Source organism: Macaca thibetana, chromosome 10 (assembly GCF_024542745.1).
Source record: "Macaca thibetana thibetana isolate TM-01 chromosome 10, ASM2454274v1, whole genome shotgun sequence".
NCBI classification, from domain to species: Eukaryota; Metazoa; Chordata; class Mammalia; order Primates; family Cercopithecidae; genus Macaca; species Macaca thibetana.
In genome coordinates, this window is record NC_065587.1 from 43,427,246 (window position 1) to 43,444,736 (window position 17,491).

The following is a 17,491-nucleotide window of genomic DNA, read 5'->3' on the forward strand; positions in this document are numbered from 1 at the left end:
TAGTGAAGGCGTGTCAGACCCCACCTTCACCACGTGCTATGGCGCAGACTCACCCTTGGGGACGCTACAGAGCACAGAGAAGGCTCAGGCCCTGCGTTGTGAAATGTCTGGATCTTTCTGAATGCTATTTATGGAGAAACAGGATTTTTAAGTGACTTTTATTTATTCCCTTCATGAGAGAGGGTCTGGTAACTAAATCATGCCTCCTGTATTTAAAATCATCTCAAGACTCTGACCCATGAATACCACGATTTCATCCTTGCAGTTTTCTGAATGTGAGTGGCTGTGCGCCCTTCATCTGGGTCAGGCGTCTTCTGTTGTCTCATTTTGTTTTTCAAGAGGGATCCGGTCCCAAGGAAATACTCAGAGAAGCAAAAGCAGCAACGACTTTTCAATCTGCAGGTCAGAACTAACAGGAATTAAACTCTCCAGGGACAGACGGCAACAAAACCTGCCAGGCAACTCTACTCAAGTGACTGAAGCAGGCGCTGCTGCTGGGGAGGAACCGATGGGAGAGAAAGGCCAGGCTGCGCCCTGACACCACCAGGACTCCTACTCCAGGAACCAGGGGGCTTCTCCTGGTAAGCGTCTCAGTAGCTATGCAAGACCCACCAATGGCAAAGGTTAAGCAGATAGGTGTGTGTGTGCGTGTGTGTGTGTGCATGTGCGTGTGTGTGTGTGTGTGTGGCAGGGTCTCACTTCTTTGTCACCCAGGCTGGAGTGCAGTAGTGCAATCTCAGCTCACTGCAACCTCTGCCTCCTGGTTTCCAGTGATTTTCCTGCCTCAGGCTCCAGAGTAGCTGGGATTACAGGCACACGTCACCATGCCCAGCTGATTTTTGTATTTTTGGTAGAGATGGGGTTTCACCATGTTGGGCCAGGCTGGTCTCAAACTCCTGACCTCAAGCGATCCGCCCGCCTCAGCCTCCCAAAGTGCTAGGATTACAGGTGTGAGCCACCACGCCTGGCCACAGCTGCACTTTTTGAAGTAAATAATGTTTTTCTTGGCTCTATGTTTTTAAAATATTAGAATATGAGTAATATTTGAAATGTAGGTGTTGCAGGTGTCTTTTTCTCTCAAAAATAGCCCCCACTTTTTGTTTAAGCCAAAAAAAATAAAAGTAGAATATTTTCCCAGTATGGCATCAACTAGATCTTTAAATATAAAATGCTACCATTTGTTAACTCCTTACATGAGAGGCAGATTCAAGATCATGTTCAAATCCTCAGCTCTCATTTTGTAAAATAAAATGTTCTATTTCTTGTGGTTGTTTTGAGTGGATATCTTAAAGTTTTCTTCTTTCCATCAAAATGGCTAAAATAATTTATACATGTTTTAGGAATAAGCTTTTTGTAAAAGGCATCCATTTTACCAGACGGCTAGCTAGCTTTTGAATGCAAAATTCATCCAACTCATATTATCATCTCAAATAACTCAGGAAAACACTGTACTAACGTTGAGGCTGCTCTGGACAGCATTCTAAGCTCCGAGAGAGAGAGACACCACATTTTCGTTGTGCGGCTACAGGGTTAAGACAAGGGAAGAGAGCACCTGCAGTTACGGTTTCGGGGCCGCATTACTCCAAGGGTGAGCACCAGTGAACATGGAGCAGCTCCTAGGGCCAGGCTCAGTGTGAAACTCACATCCTTCACTCCTGCACCTCCTCCCAGTGTCCCTGTGAGGCAGACACTACCATACACCACGTCCACAGTCAAGAACATGGACACTCAGGGAGCTTCCGTTACTTGCCTGACAGATTCTTAAGCACTAGGGCTGTGAGCCTAACACTGGGGCCCTGATTCAAAACCCATTTCCTGAAGCTAAATATGAGGTTCCTAATAAGGTAAATGCAATATTGAGCTTCCCTCAACCCCCACCCTTTTTTAAAAGTAAAGCTCTCAGAAACTTTCTTTGGGTGCTAAAAATCAACTGCTTCTGCTGGTTAAATTAATGTTAATACTTTAAAACAATAATATTCTAGAATATATGGCAAAAGATTTTGAGTTCACCTTTAAAGGTTCCCATCCATTATCTATTTACTCAGAGGAGTTTCCTTTAAAATATATACATATAAAAAATTCAGCAAAAGAGTATATATGGGATGCTGCCAACTCACCCTAAAAAGTCTCTACCACAAATGAAATCCCATCCTAACAAATTCTCAGAGACTATATCCTTCAACGAACTGTTGTGGAGGCAATGTGATATCAAACCCATATTGCTGACTTTTGCTATTGGCTGTGACGGCTTGCTGGGAGTCGGGAGAGGAAGACTGTGGAAGAATTACAAGAAAAGAAGAACACAGGCACTGGCTCTAATGAGAAGAGCAATGCGTTCTGCAACAACTCCCTGGAAGTGCTTTAACCTTGGCCTCAAGACAAAACCTTGGCCTCTGAGGTTGGAAGCGGTTTTGTTCCACTGTACACTATATACACAGAAGGCATGCATTATTATGTTTTTGGTACCATTGTTATGTTTTTGTCTCAAAGGCCAAGGTTTTGTCTTGAGGCCAAACCTCCGCCTCAAGAGCGAAACTCCTCTAAAAAAAAACAAAACAAAACAACAACAACAAAAACCCAAAATAGGCCGGGTGCAGTGGTTCACGCCTATAATCCCAGCACTTTGGGAGGTCGAGGGTGGATCACTTGAGGTCAGGAGTTCGAGACCAGCCTGGCCAACATGGTGAAACCCCACCTCTACTAAAAATATAGAAATTAGCTAGCATGGTGGCACATGCCTATAATCCCAGCTACTCAGGAGGTTGAGGCAGGAGAATCACTTGAACTGGGGAGGCAGAGGTTGCAGTGAGCCGAGACCACACCACTGCACTCCAGCCTGGGCGACAGAGACTCTGTCTCAAAAAACAAACAAACAAAAAACAAAATAAAAGGACAACAGACAAAAAACAAAAACAAAACCAAACCCTTCTTCCTATACTAAAGTCATAATACAGAGGAAGATATGACGAACTACGGCACATGGTTTATCTTTAATCAAAATTCTTACAGAAGTAGTAAAAAGCTTTACTTTCAAGAACATTTTTCTTTCCTATTCAGTTTCTATAATCAGGTTTAATTTATTTTAGAAATCTCATATAAAATGTATAAATTATGATGGTTTCATGTTTATAAAGATAAGTATTACATAATTTATAAGAATGTCTTTAAATTAGGCTATAAGGTTTCATGTTTGGCACAGAAACCATTTACTGATCCAGTGGAACACACTGCAGTCTGACATACCTCGGCAGTGGTGCTTTTTATTTTGGAAGCATGATGGGTAGAAATAAACTGTACAATGAAAATAAATACAACAGCTTTAAAAATCCACGGTCAATGTTAGTAGTTTTTGTTGGCTCAGAGTTTAAGAACACAAGGATAACTAAAAATGCTGCCTGGTTGAGGTGTTATCCAAACAGCATTTGTAAAAATGATGTGGAAAGGCAAGGAACCAGTGTCCAACCTGAGCTCAAACACCAGTCACATGTATATGGGCTTTTGAAAAATAGGAAATAGGAATAACATGCAACTTTTTTTTGTTGTTGTTTTGTTTTTTTGAGAGGGAGTCTTGCTCTGTCACCCAGGCTGGAGTGCAGTGGTGCAATCTCGGCTCACTGTAAGCTCTGCCTCCCGGGTTCACGCCATTCTCCTGTCTCAGCCTCCTGAGTAGCTGGGACTACAGGCACCCGCTACCATGCCCGGCTAATTTTTTGTGTTTTTAGTGGAGATGGGGTTTCACTGTGTTAGCCAGGATGGTCTCGATCTCCTGACTTTGTGATCCGCCTGCCTTGACCTCCCAAAGTGTTGGGATTACAGGCGTGAGCCACCATGCTGGTCAACATGCAACTTTTAATGGAAACCAAATCAAGATTCATAAACAAGAAAAACAAATACTTTCTAACAATATAAAGCTTGACATGTTACCTAATCAATCTTCTTCCCTAAATTCCAAAGAATGATCCTTGCATGTAATAATTACTTAACTGAAACTTTTTGGTCACTTTTTGCTACTGCTACACCTATTCATGTACCTCTGTAGACTCAAGACAGACAACTACATGATTGTCAAATGTTATTAAAGATATCTTTTTTAAAATCTATGACATCTTTCCTAAAAATAATTCAGAAACTCTTTTCTTTCTTTTGGGAGATAGGGTCTCACTCTGTCGCCCAGGCTGGAGTGCAATGGGATAATCAGGGCACCACCACATCTGGCTAATTTTCAAATTTTTTATAGAGGTGGGATCTTACTATGTTGCCCAGGCTAGTCTTGAACTCCTGGGCTCAAGTGATCCTCTGCCTTGGCCTCGCAAAGTGCTGAGATCACAGGCACGAGCCACTATGCCTGGCCCAGAAACTCACTTTGACAGGTTTAAGTGTATAATCATAAAATTCCTCTTAATTTGTCACTTCTTTTGTTGGAAATATTTAGTCTTATATGCAGAATAATGGCATAAAATGAACTTTGAATAATGCAGAACAGGACAACGTCTATGTCTAAAATAAATATTTGAGATTTTTCATCTCCCTAAATAAGGGCAATAACATGAAAATATGCTCAACATCATTAGTCATTAGGGAAATGCAAAGTAAAACTACAGGAAACTAACATTACACACTCATTAAAAGGTAAAAATTAAAACATTTGACCACAGCAAGTATGCATGAGGCTATATAATAAATGGAACTATCATACATTGCTGGTATAACCACTTTGGAAAAACAGTTTGGCAGTTTCTTAAAGAGTTAAACACACCCTGACAAACTATAGTGACAGAAGGCATACTGGCAATTGCCAGAGATGGAAAGAACGGATGAAAAGGAGCGTAAGAACACTTTGAGGGGTAAGGGAAATGCTTGTTATCTTCATTGCTGTGATGGTTTCATGGGTGTGTATATGTAGTTTAGTGTACTTCAATAAGTTGGGGGGGAGAGTTACAACACCCTAAATTGTCTCTGTTGTTCTTTTAGGAAGCTTAAAGGAAAAATACTCAAATTATGGTAATAAGAATGCCCTTGGAGCTCAAGATATGAGCCAGCTTCGAGTCACAAAGTCTGGACTTGTCGTGAGCGCAGTCATTTGCATCTTCATTTTTCTTTACTTAAGGAATCCAACTCCTGCGGAACCAGAGGAGGAACCTGTCCATTCAGAAGTAGTAGAATGTGGCTTTTACCCAGATGAACTGTGCTCCGCTTTATTTGAAGGGAAAGGGGCGGCCCCCCAAATTGCAAAATTTTGCAAAACCCCTCATAAATCTGAAATACATGCTCATTTACACACACCAGGAAACTGCTCCAGGATTTCTCGGGGGCTGCATTTCATAACCAGACCCCTGTCTACAGAAGAGGGTGATTTCTCTTTGGCATATATTATAACTATTCATAAGGAGCTGGCCATGTTTGTGCAGCTTCTCAGAGCTATTTATGTACCTCAAAATGTTTATTGTATTCATGTTGATGAAAAGGCCCCAAAGAAGTATAAGACTGCTGTGCAAACCTTGGTTAACTGTTTTGAAAATGTTTTTATTTCCTCCAAGAGAGAGAAGATGGCTTATGCTGGCCTTACAAGACTACAGGCAGATATTAATTGTATGAAAGATCTAGTGCATTCTAAATTTCAATGGAACTATGTCATCAATCTTTGTGGACAGGATTTTCCCATCAAAACCAACAGAGAAATCATACACTACATCAGAAGTAAATGGAATGATAAAAATATCACTCCTGGAGCAATCCAACCACCACACATTAACAACAGATTCAAAGACAAACCACCCCATAACTTAACCATTTATTTTGGAAGTGCTTACTATGTACTTACAAGGAAGTTCGTAGAGTTCATACTGACTGACATCCGTGCAAAAGACATGCTTCAGTGGTCCAAAGACATCCGCAGCCCAGAGCAACACTACTGGGTGACCCTGAACCAACTAAAAGGTAAGAAAGACCCACCGATATGGATGTCTGTGCAGTCAGCAGCAACAGCAGAAGATTTACTTATTTATTTTCAGACGGAGTCTCACACTGTCACCCAGGCTGGAGTACAGTGGCGCAACCTCAGCTCACTGCAAGCTCCGCCTCCCGGGTTCACGCCATTCTCCTGCCTCAGCCTCCCAAGTAGCTGGGATTACAGGCGCCCGCCGCCACGCCCAGCTAATTCTTGTATTTTTGGTAGAGACGGGGTTTCTCTATGTTGGTGAGGCTGGTCTCGAACTCCTGATCTCAGGTGATCCGCCTGCCTCGGCCTCCCAAAATGCTGGGATTACAGGTGTGAGTGACCTCACCTGGCCATAAGATTTATTCTTAACTGAAGATTTTTTCAATTCAGCTATGTTTTTTTTGGCTTTGTAAATGTTTCACATTTTGCCAGACCTTCCACTTAGTGAGACAGGAAGTTCTCTGATTTTAGGGGTCTGAAGTTAGCTGAAAGATAACTTATCTTTTGTTCCCTCTCTAGAAAGAAGTACTGGCATTTTGCATTTCCTGAGACTTTGGAAAATTCTGGGCATAAATCTTTAGAAAGTTCTTCATTTATTTGATAAATACTACTGGATAACTACTAGTGCCAGGCATTGTGCTAAGGGCTCTGTAAGATGGAAAATATTAAAGCTAGTAATGATTTTGTGGCAAATTTGATACTTCAGATGGGTTGTCTGAGAGGCAGAGGGAAATCAGATACTATGCTTTTTTTTTTTTTTTTTTTTTTTTTGAGACTGAGTCTGGCTCTGTCGCCCAGGCTGGAGTGCAGTGGCCGGATCTCAGCTCACTGCAAGCTCCGCCTCCCGGGTTTACGCCATTCTCCTGCCTCAGCCTCCGGAGTAGCTGGGACCACAGGCGCCCGCCACCTCGCCCGCTAGTTTTTTGTATTTTTTAGTAGAGACGGGGTTTCACCGTGTTAGCCAGGATGGTCTCGATCTCCTGACCTTGTGATCCGCCCGTCTCAGCCTCCCAAAGTGCTGGGATTACAGGCTTGAGCCACCGTGCCCGGCTAAGATACTATGCTTTAAGTGGACTTCAGTATTTTCTTTGTAAAAGGTGGACTGGCTCCTACAGGGAGTGTGGCTTCAAGCCTGAACAACTAAGCTCATCAGCCTAGAGAGTGGTGCACGATGAATCCAGTAGATGTTGGTTAGGATTTTTTAACATAATCTCATATCCATTGCAAGTTCTATTTTCAAATAATCTCCAAAGGCTGTTACAGAGAAAACACAATCCAAAGAACCCCAAGAGAATCACAAACAGCACTCTGCATACAAGGGAGTAACAAGGGATGGAGAAAGGGCCGAAAAATGAAATCCAAGTACAAAGATGGCGATCCCCAACCTTGGTCCACCCGGATGCTACCGCCAGTGTAATACACGCTCCCACCCCCAAAAGCACTAGCCTTTGATCAAATGTCACAAGTGAAACATTTCAAGGAAGGTTGGACTTTTCCTTCTACTTTTCTCATTGACTACCTCATCTAGAGGAAATGGAAATGACAGCACAGAAGAACTTGTACTAAAAGAACTGGGAAGCAGATTCCACACTGTATGCTGGTTTTGTTTGCCTCTTAGATGCTCCAGGTGCTACACTAGACGCTGGCTGGGAAGGAAATGTTCGAGCCATTAAATGGAAAAGTGAGGAAGGAAATGTTCACGATGGATGTAAAGGTAAAAAGAAAAACAAAACAAAACAAAAAAGGCTTGAAATTGTACAACTATAAAACTGCTGCCTCAATTCTAGTGGGAAAGACTGAGGACCATGTTTAAAGTAATCTGGAATTAGTGATGATCCAATCAGCATAGGTTGAGTCAATTTTTTAAAAAAAATTTTATATAAGATTCATACAGAAAAGTACACAAATCACAAAAAGTATAGGTTGATAAAATTTCCTAAAGTGAATATACCCTCTGCGGCAATAGCTAGGCCCTGCGTGTGTCTCCACACAGCTTCCTACCCAGCGGCAGCAACTAATGCACAGAGCTACAGTAACTGATTTTAACAGTGCTTTTGGGTAGGGACCTCGGGTTTGAATATAGTAGACTAGATATTAAAAATAAACTAGGTTTACCCAGTTTTTCAGCTATTTAAAAGACTGGCCTAAAATAGATTGGAGACAAACAAAAAATGTAAATCAAATACCAGACTAGTTCAAAGACAAGTAAGTCCCACTGCCAACGTGCACAGCCACCCTCCTGACGCAGAGGTGCCAGGTTAAAGGGCTGGAACCATTTCCTAGTGAAGTGGTTTTTTCAAAAGTAGATATGATTCAATTAGGGATCCATTCACACAGTAGAAAAGCGACAGGTAAACAACAGGTTAACGAGCTCTGCCCTTTCTTTAGAAAGCAGCGATTCCCTGTCATTACACACGGGGGTTTGTCAGGACTAGTCAGTAAATGCTCAGAAAAAGCAGGGGGCTCGGATTCTTCCTGAAAACAGGAGCCCCTCAGGTGTGCACATGGCATAAGAAGTCATGACGGGTTGACACTATCAATAATACCTTAATGATTCAGAATTCTGAATGAAATCGGAATGTTTCAACAATGTCTGAAAAAAACCCTAGTTAGTATAAATCCTAACAAAGTCCTCATTCCCTAAAAGTAAACACTTCAGAAAGTTCTTACTGGCTTACTAGTTCACACTAGCTTCAGTACGAAAACGGTTCTCACAGTTAGGCAGTAGCGTGGCCATCCGTGGCCAGCATTCAGAGTCAGCACCCAAAGTAGGCCAAGCCCTGGTGTGTAGGGAAGTGGTAAATCTTCCAGGGTCCCGGCGTTGGGCCTGCCCTCAATCCTCACAGCAATTCTCAGGTAGAAACAATTATTATTCAACCTTCCTACTGATGTGGAGCCCAAGGCTCAGGTAAACGAAGTCAATCCCACAGGCAGAGGGAGGAGGGGCAGGGCTGGGGATCAGACTGGGAGCAACCACCTGCCGCTACTACAATGGGCGAGCTCCCAGCCCGACTCTGCGACTGTGCGTGCAGAGGGACGGCTATCCCATTAGAACCAGCAACAAGGAGTTTATTTTTAATCACCCAAATAGCAGTAACACAGCTCTGAAAATGGTCCATTTATTTGTATTCCCTTCCAGTTCAACTTCATCTGTGTCTAAATGGCACAGCTATATCGTTATAATCAAGGTATAGCTGAGCTGCTTTTCACTTACGTCCTAAGTTTCTCCCACTGATAGTCTTCACATTTGTAATCCTTTTTTTTTTTTTTTTTTTTTTTTTTGGAGACAGGGTCTTGCTCTGTCACCCAGGCTGGAGTGCAGGTGGCATGATCACAGCTCACCGCAGCCTCTACTTGCTGCACTCAAGTGATATTCCCACCTCAGTCTCCCAAGTAGCTGGGACTACAGGTGTCAACCACCAAGCCCAGCTAATTTTTTATTTTTATAGAGATGGGGTCTCACTATGCTGCCCAGGCTGGCCCTGAACTCCTGGACTCAAGTGATCTTGCTGCCATGGCCTCCCAAAGTGCTGAGATTACACACATGAACCACTGCATCTGGCCCATATTTATAATTTTAAAGCAGTTAAATGTAACTCTACTGAGATTCTATCACATTGTAGCAAATATGTCTATCAGGTAAACTTCTTAAAATCATGGTAACAGCTGCCGCTTATATAGTCTTACAAACAACACTGGACATTTTGTGCATACATCCCCCTGCCCTTTTAAAAACAGTATTTCCTTAAGATAGGTTTTGTTTTGTTTGAGATGATGGAGTCTCGCTCTGTCGCCAGGCTGGAGGGCAGTGGTGTGATCTCAGCTCACTGCAACCTTTGACTGCCTGGTTCAAGCGATTCTCCTGCCTCAGCCTCCCGAGTAGCTGGGATAACAGGCACACGCCGCCACGCCCAGCTAATTTTTGTATTTTTAGTAGAGACGGGGTTTCACCATGTTGGCCAGGCTGGTCTCGATCTCCTGCCCTCATGATCCACCCACCTCGGCCTCCCAAAGTGATGGGATTACAGGCGTAAGCCACCGTGCCCAGCCAAGATAGGTTTTTTAAAAGTAGGATTACTGGGCTGGTGTGGGGAAAGAGAGCAGGAAGGAGCTGGGCAGAGAAAGAGCAAGGTTTCTGAAATAAACAGACCTTCCCTCTCACACACACACTGAGGCCTCACTTCTCTGTTTCCTCACCTGCAAAATGGGAGTGATGATGGAATCCACTTCAGAGTGTTACTGTGAGAATTAAAGGGGAGAGCAGAAAGAGCCAGACATGGTTGTCAAAAGCACATAAAAAGTGTCACTGAGTCTCCAAGGAATCCAGTCACCACTGGATTCCAACTCTAATTCCCACTTAAAAAAAATTTTTTTTTTTTAAATTAGAGACGAGGTCTCACTCTATTGCCCAGGCTGGTATCAGACTTCTGGGCTCAAGTCATTCTCCTGCCTCGGCCTCCCAAGTGCTGGGATTACAGGAGTGAGCCACCATGCCTGGCCTGTAATTCCCACTTCAATGTTTGTATCAAATGTTCACTCTGAAAAACAAATAAAAAGCAGTGCCAGGCACAGTGGATCACACCTGTAATCCCAGCACTTTGGGAGGCTGAGGTGGGCGGGTCACTTGAGCCCCAGAGTTTGAGACCAGCCTGACCAACACGGCGAAACCCTGATTCTATAAAAAATACAAAAATTTGCTGGGCATCGTGGTGCATGCCTGGGGTCCCCCAAAAATATAGAAGCAATGACTTATTTAAAATCCATACCATTCTTATGAACTACTAACAACCAATGAAAAGACTTAGAAGTTCATGGAACTCAGAATCTATGGGAACTGAGATTTTACCAGGTACATGAGTGCTAGCTCATCTCCCTTGTGCCCTTGGTGAGCTAAAATTCCACGATATTCGCCCAAAGCAGTAACTAACAAAGACGTTAGAAATCACTAAAAGAATGAAAGCGTCCCTTTCCACCGTAAGTTCAAAATTCACCATAAAAGCCCCTGTCAAGGCGCTCATGGAAATGCTGTTCGATGTGAACTCTGGTGAAGCCGAGGCTCACCAGTGACACTGGACAGAGCACGCGCCACTTTCTGCGTGTGAATAAAATGGGTGAGGAAACAAAGGCAGCTAGGTTTTTGTGTTTCTTTCTGCAGGCCGCTACGTCCAAGACATCTGTGTATATGGACCAGGAGACCTGCCATGGCTCATTCAGTCGTCTTCTCTGTTTGCCTACAAATTCGAACCCTCGACAGACCCGCTTGTAGTTACCTGCTTAGAGCGGCGGCGCAGACTTCAAGTGCTGAGGCAGGCAGAAGTTCCCATAGAGCCACACTGGCATTTTCACCAGCAGAGTCATTTCAACATGAGACTGAACCACTAGGGGACTGTTTGCTTTCTTACTGAGTGGTATCATTCTGTTTCCTTGACTTGAAACAAGAGAACATCGAACCAAAGAAAGTGGGAAGATGATTCCTTGATTCAAATTATTCCTAAAGTGAATTCGGAAATATGCTATTGACGAGACTTTACTATTGATTACAGCCCACTTTTATAGCTTTGGGAAAGAAATCACAAGACCAAAAAAACTCAAGCTACCACTGGTGACATACAGCAATGCACTTAGAAGGCCAACTGCTTCAGTGAAAAGCTGCTGAAAACCCCAATTCTCCAAACACCTGGAGGCTGAAGCTGAAATAGGAACGACACAGCCTGTTTTGAAGACTCAGATATTACTGTGTATGAGACACTAAGAAAGAACAAACTCCCAGTGAAAATGAAAATATGCTTATCTCAAACAGTCCTCACTGGCTGCGAGCCATGTAACTCTGTTCTGGCGGTCCTAGAAAAATAATGACGAGCGTATTTCTTTGGGTAAAACGGAACTCATCTGAGTAGAAAACACACCTTGTTAAAAAGGGTGCCCCAAGTGTCTGCGGTCTTGACGTGTCGTCTCCTAGCACCTTCTGTGATGGTGGACATTCCACAGCTGAGCTGTCCAACGCTCACCACAGCCACAGGGGCTCCTGGGCATTGCAGACATGGTTACAGCGACTACAAAAGTGAATCCTTTTTTTTTTTTTTGGATATGGAGTCTCACTCTGTCGCCCAGGCTGGAGTGCAGTGGCACGATCTCTGCTCACTGCAAGCTCCGCCTCCGGGGTTCACACCATTCCCCTGCCTCAGCCTCCTGAGTAGCTGGGACTACAGGTGCCTGCCTCCGCGCCCGGCTAATTTTTTTTGTATTTTTAGTAGAGACGGGGTTTCACCATGTTAGCCAAGATGGTCTCAATCTCCTGATCTGTTGATCCACCCACCTCAGCCTCCCACAGTGCTGGGATTACAGGCGTGAGCCACCGCGCCCGGCCCGTGAATCTTTACTTTTATTTCATTTTAAAAAATTAAGTTACATTTATTTATTTATTTATTTTTAAGACGGAGTTTTGCTCTTGTTGCCCAGGCTGGAGTGCAATGGCACAATCTCGGCTCACCGCAACCTCCGCCTCCTGGGTTCAAGCGATTCTCCTGCCTCAGCCTCCTGAATAGCTGGAATTACAGGCATGTGCCACCACGCCCGGCTAATGTTTTGTATTTTTAGTAGAGACGGGGTTTCTCCATGTTGGTCAGGCTGATCTCGAACTCTCGACCTCAGGGGATCTGCCCGCCTTGGCCTCCCAAAGTGCTGGGTTTACAGGTATGAGCCACTGCACCTGGCCTTAAGTTCCCTATAAATGGGCATGTGTGGCTAATGGTACCATGCTGAACAGCACAGATCTGAGACATGAATGGCCGTGATTATCTCTATTCACAGATCTGGGTCTCCTCCCTTAGAAAGTCCACAACTTTGATGCTACTGCTGCTGTTGTGGAGAACTTTATATATATCCTCTTTCTCTAAAACAGTTCATACAGCATCATATGAAACAAGTGTGTGACTGTTAAATAGCACAACATACAAGAGATTTAAAAAAGGGAACACAGGAACCAGAGGAGAGGAAATTTAAGAAAGATAATTCCAACGCAAAGTGGAAGCACCTCAGTAAATGGAAGCTTCCCATGCATAGAAATGAAGTCTAGTCACTGTGTGAAATAGCCCTGGGAAAACATCACAGCTAGACAGAAGGAAAAGGGATTTGGAAGGCAGATCCCACACATCAAACATCAAGGAACCACAGAAAATTAACACCTTTGTTTAAACAAACCTTTCTTCCCCTTGGATATCTAATCCAAGGAAAGCACATATAGAAACTATTAAGACCTTCAAAAAGAACACAAGAGCCCCATGACAGCACGCCACCGCCTTCCTACACATTTTTACAGGCAAACACAGCACCTCCAAAGGTGATAGCTGGCTACATGCTGATGGGCTGTTCATTCAGAAAGCTCAGATTAGCCATGATTATGTCCCTGGTAATTTATAACTCAACAGCAACTGAATGTAAACCCCATTAAAGGAACAATAAAAAAGCTTACATCTTTCAAGTTACTTAAAATACCAGCCTGCCTTCACTTCATTCCAATGTCAACCCGTGGCACACCCAGTCACATACCGTGAAGGGGCCCGTAAGAGCACCCGCCCACCAGCACTGTTGGGAGGGCATGGGTACTCCTGGGTGGGGAAGCGCTCAGAGGAATGTCTAACACTTTTAATGGATGAGAAAATCGAGGCACAGGGGGACGATGGGATGTTCCTGGGACCACACAGCTGGGAAGGTGGGGCTGGTATTTGGACCAGGCAGCTACACTCTGCAGTGTGCCTGCTGAGTCCCAGGAAGCTACACCGCCTTACCTTACACAAAGAAGCACAAACTGAAACAAACACCTGCCCCCAACAGGCTTAAATGCCATAATGAAGACGTGTCCTGAACAAATCATTTCAGTACGGCCAGGCGTGGTGGCTCACGCCTGTAATCCCAGCACTTTAGGAGGCCAAGGTGGGCAGGAGTTTGAGACCAGCCTGGTCAATATGGTGAAACCCTGTCTCTACTAAACGTACAAAAAAAAAAAAAAGAAAAAAAATTAACTAGGCATGGTGGTGGGCGCCTGTAGTCTCAGCTACTCGGGCAGCTGAGCAGAAGATTCACTTGAACCCGGGAGGCGGAGGTTATGGTGAGCTGAGATCACGCCACTGCACCCCAGCCTGTGCAACAGAGCAAGACTCCGTCTCAAAGAAAAAAAAAAAATCATTTCAGTAACAGCGGGATAAAGTAGAATAATAAAAGTACACTAAATGCACGGTGGAATGCAGCAGCCTGAGACTGGGCTTCAGCGGAGAGTGGGGACAGCAATGGAAAACAAGGCCAAAAGTCAGAGAGGTGGGGAGGCCAAGAGGCAGGGAGGCCGAGAGGCGGGGAGGCCAAGAGTCAGGGAGGCCGAGAGGCAGGGAGGCCGAGAGTCAGGGAGGCTGAGAGACAGGGAGGCTGAGAGACAGGCAGATGAAACAGGCCAGGGAGGCCAAAGGAAAGCAGCAGCCTCCGTGAGCATGAAAACAAGAAGCCTAGGCTCACTCTCCTGATCAGACCCTCAGTGTGTTCATGGGTACAGTAAAAGAACAAAATTAACATGTGAAAGTTGAAGGCTGCGTATTCTGTGTCTTATGTGATTCCTTGACGCTAAATAGTCACAGAGACTATAAAGATGGCAGAAGGCTAAGATAATCTGAAGAAGGCCAAAGCCTGAAAACCAGAATCAGCTGCACTGACCACTTCTGATGACACTCCTTTTCCCTAACTTAACTTTTTCTTTCTGCTCCACCTCCTCCATGACAAGCAGGTAGACAGTGTGAGCATGTATTTTTGGACTTCTGACTTTAAAACATTTACACATCCCATTCGCCTATCTACAAAGCCTAAATAAATGAAGCCACAGAGGTAGCAAGTCCAATGCTACGGATCACAACTTCAGTACTCTACATCTGCAGTGTTTTTTGTTTTTTTGAGACGGAGTCTTGCTCTGTTGCCCGGGTTGCAGTGCAGTGGCGCGATCTCAGCTCACTGCAACCTCCGCCTCCCGGGTTCAAGTGATTCTCCCGCCTTAGCCTCCCAAGCAGCTGGGACTACAGGTGCGCACCACCATGACCAGCTAATTTTTTTTTTTTTTGAGATGGAGTTTTGCTCTTGTTGCCCAGGCTGGAGTACAATGGCGCAATCTTGGCTCACCACAACCTCCGCCTCCCAGGTTCAAGCAATTCTCCTGCCTCGGCCTCCTGAGTAGGTAGGATTATAGGCATGCGCCACCACGCCCGGCTAATTTTGTATTTTTAGTAGAGATGGGGTTTCTCCATGTTGGTCAGGCTGGTCTTGAACTCCCGACCTCAGGTGATCCACCTGCCTCAGCCTCCCAAAGTGCTGGGATTACAGGCGTGAGCCACCATGCCCGGCTAATTTTTGTATTTTTAGTAGAGACGGGGTTTCACCATGTTAGCCAGGATGGTCTCGATTTCCTGACCTTGTGATCCGCCCGCCTCAGCCTCCCAAAGTGCTAGGATTACAAGTGTGAGCCACTGCGCCCAGTCCTACATCGGCACTTTTCAAATTTTACTGTGCATACAAATCATCCAAGGATCTTGTTAGAATGTAGATTCTATTTCAACTGGTCTGGGGTAGGGCCTGAGAGTCAGTCTTTCTTTTCTTTTCTTCTCTCTCTCTGTTAACTTTTTATTTTATTTTATTTATTTATTTTTTTGAGACAGGGTCTCACTCTGTGTCACCCAGGCTGGAATGCAGTGGAACCATCACAGCTCACTGCAGCCTTGAACTCCTGGGTTTAAGCCACCCACTTGTCCTAGCCTCTTAAGGACTATAGGTGTGTGCCACCACGGCTATTTTAAAATTTGTTGTAGAAACAGGGTCTCCCTATGTTGCCCAGGCTGGTCTTGAACTCCTGGCCTCAAGTGATCCTCCCACCTCAGCTCCCAGAAAGCTGGGATTACAGGTGTCAGCCACTGTGCCTGGCCTTGAGCGGGCATTTCTTAAAAAATAAACAAAAAAAATCTCTCAGGTGATGACAATATTGCAGGTGTGTGGGTCATGCTTTGAGTAACACGCCCATCATTTATTTGGCAGCCTGTAATCACTCTGAAATCAGTGTATTTCTTCGTATTACAAGAAGTGCATAGCACAGTAGGGAATAAAATTAATTGTTTTGGCTAGTGATTTGTTTATAGTAAACACAAAAACACCTAGCAACAACGTCTCTTTGGACCCTGTTTACTGAAATCAATGTGCATACCATGTGTTTTAGAACATGGCGCCAAAGCCATTTCCAACCCTCAAGTCTCTTCCAGTGAACTGAAAAGCCAACTGTTGGTGAAACTGCAGACCGAAAAGTGGAGAAAATGCATACCCAAAATACCACTGGGGTTCCTGACGTTCTTACAACACTGGCTTCTCTGAATTTTAGACATTACCTAAAAAGTGAAAATATTTGTTTTAGACTTTAACACTGACTCCCTTCATTCATGTTTTGTGATGCACTACAGTTCCTGAAACTGCACCATCACTTTTCTTTTTGGCAGAGTTTGGCAGGAATGGTTAGTGTTCGCCTCTTCTTACTGGGCATCCAGCTAGACTACATTTCCCAAGCTACCCTGCAGGTGTGGCCATGTGACTGAGTTCTGGTGAGTAGAAGCCAAGCGCATCCCTTCCAGGCCTGGTCCGTAACAACCTCCTAAAAGAGATGTTCTCTTCTCTTTCTGACCAAAACAAGAGGTCGGAGCTACAAGACAGCAGCAGCCTGAATCTTTACCTTTGGAAGAAGGCTGTCCACTGGATTAGCCCCTGGAACTTTGGGGTTGTTTGTTATAGCAGTTAGCCAACCCTGACCAAAATAAAAGTTAAGATTTTCCTTATTGGAAAATCTGAAATCTGAAATGCTTCCAAATCTGAAACATTCTGAGTGCTAACTTGGTGTCACAAACGGGGAATTCCACACCTGATCTCATGTGATGGGTCATAGTCAAAACTTTCATTAATGTACAAAATTATTAAATATATTGTATAAAATTACCTTCTATATGCATAAGGTGTATATGAAATTTAAATAAATTCAGTGTTTAGACTTGGGTCCCATCCCCAAGATGCCTCATTATGTTTATATAAATATTCCAAATCCAAATAAATCTGAAATTCAAAACACTTCTGGTCCCAAGCATTTCAGACAAGGAACACTCAACCTGTACTTAGTATTATTAAACTTCAGAAATTAGAAATTGGAGTTTGATTCTTGATAAAAGTATATGAATTCACCATTTCCTCATTTTATAATGTTATTGTTTAGAATTTTGGGTCTAAATAAAAAGCATCTAAAAATTTACTGTAATTCCTTTGTTTTAGATATTAGAATCTGAGGGTTAAAGAGGTGAAGTGATATTCCCAAAGCCAGAGCTGGTGTGTGAGTCCAGACTGTTGTACTGGTTGTGCTATGGTTTGGATGTGTCCACTAAAGTTGATGTGTTGGAAACCTGATCCCTAATCTGTGGTGTTGGGAGGCGAGGCATCATGGGAGGAGCTGGGGTCATGGGGACACTGCCTGCACGAATGGATGGATGTGGGAGT

General features: G+C 44.0%; 2 protein-coding genes across 2 annotated transcripts in view; one reads left to right on the plus strand and one right to left on the minus strand.

The window, feature by feature from the left end:
• RTF2 (replication termination factor 2) overlaps nt 1–17,491 on the minus strand; it is a 53,491-nt gene that overhangs the window by 14,283 nt on the left and 21,717 nt on the right. The gene's annotated exons all lie outside the window — the stretch shown is intronic.
• Nucleotides 5,029–11,986, plus strand: LOC126929168 (beta-1,3-galactosyl-O-glycosyl-glycoprotein beta-1,6-N-acetylglucosaminyltransferase 7). The gene is made up of 3 exons (XM_050745312.1): nt 5,029–5,937; nt 7,557–7,652; nt 11,094–11,986. The coding sequence occupies exons 1-3, from the start codon at nt 5,031–5,033 to the stop codon at nt 11,318–11,320; spliced, it is 1,230 nt and encodes a 409-aa protein (XP_050601269.1). The 5' UTR covers nt 5,029–5,030; the 3' UTR covers nt 11,321–11,986.

Excerpts from the sequence above, each read along its gene's own strand:
- LOC126929168 (XM_050745312.1), top strand. The coding sequence starts at position 5,031 with ATGAGCCAGCTTCGAGTCACAAAGTCTGGACTTGTCGTGAGCGCAGTC. Across the intron at positions 5,938-7,556 it reads GACCCTGAACCAACTAAAAG|ATGCTCCAGGTGCTACACTA; the intron begins GTAAGAAAGACC and ends TTTGCCTCTTAG. Across the intron at positions 7,653-11,093 it reads TGTTCACGATGGATGTAAAG|GCCGCTACGTCCAAGACATC; the intron begins GTAAAAAGAAAA and ends TTCTTTCTGCAG.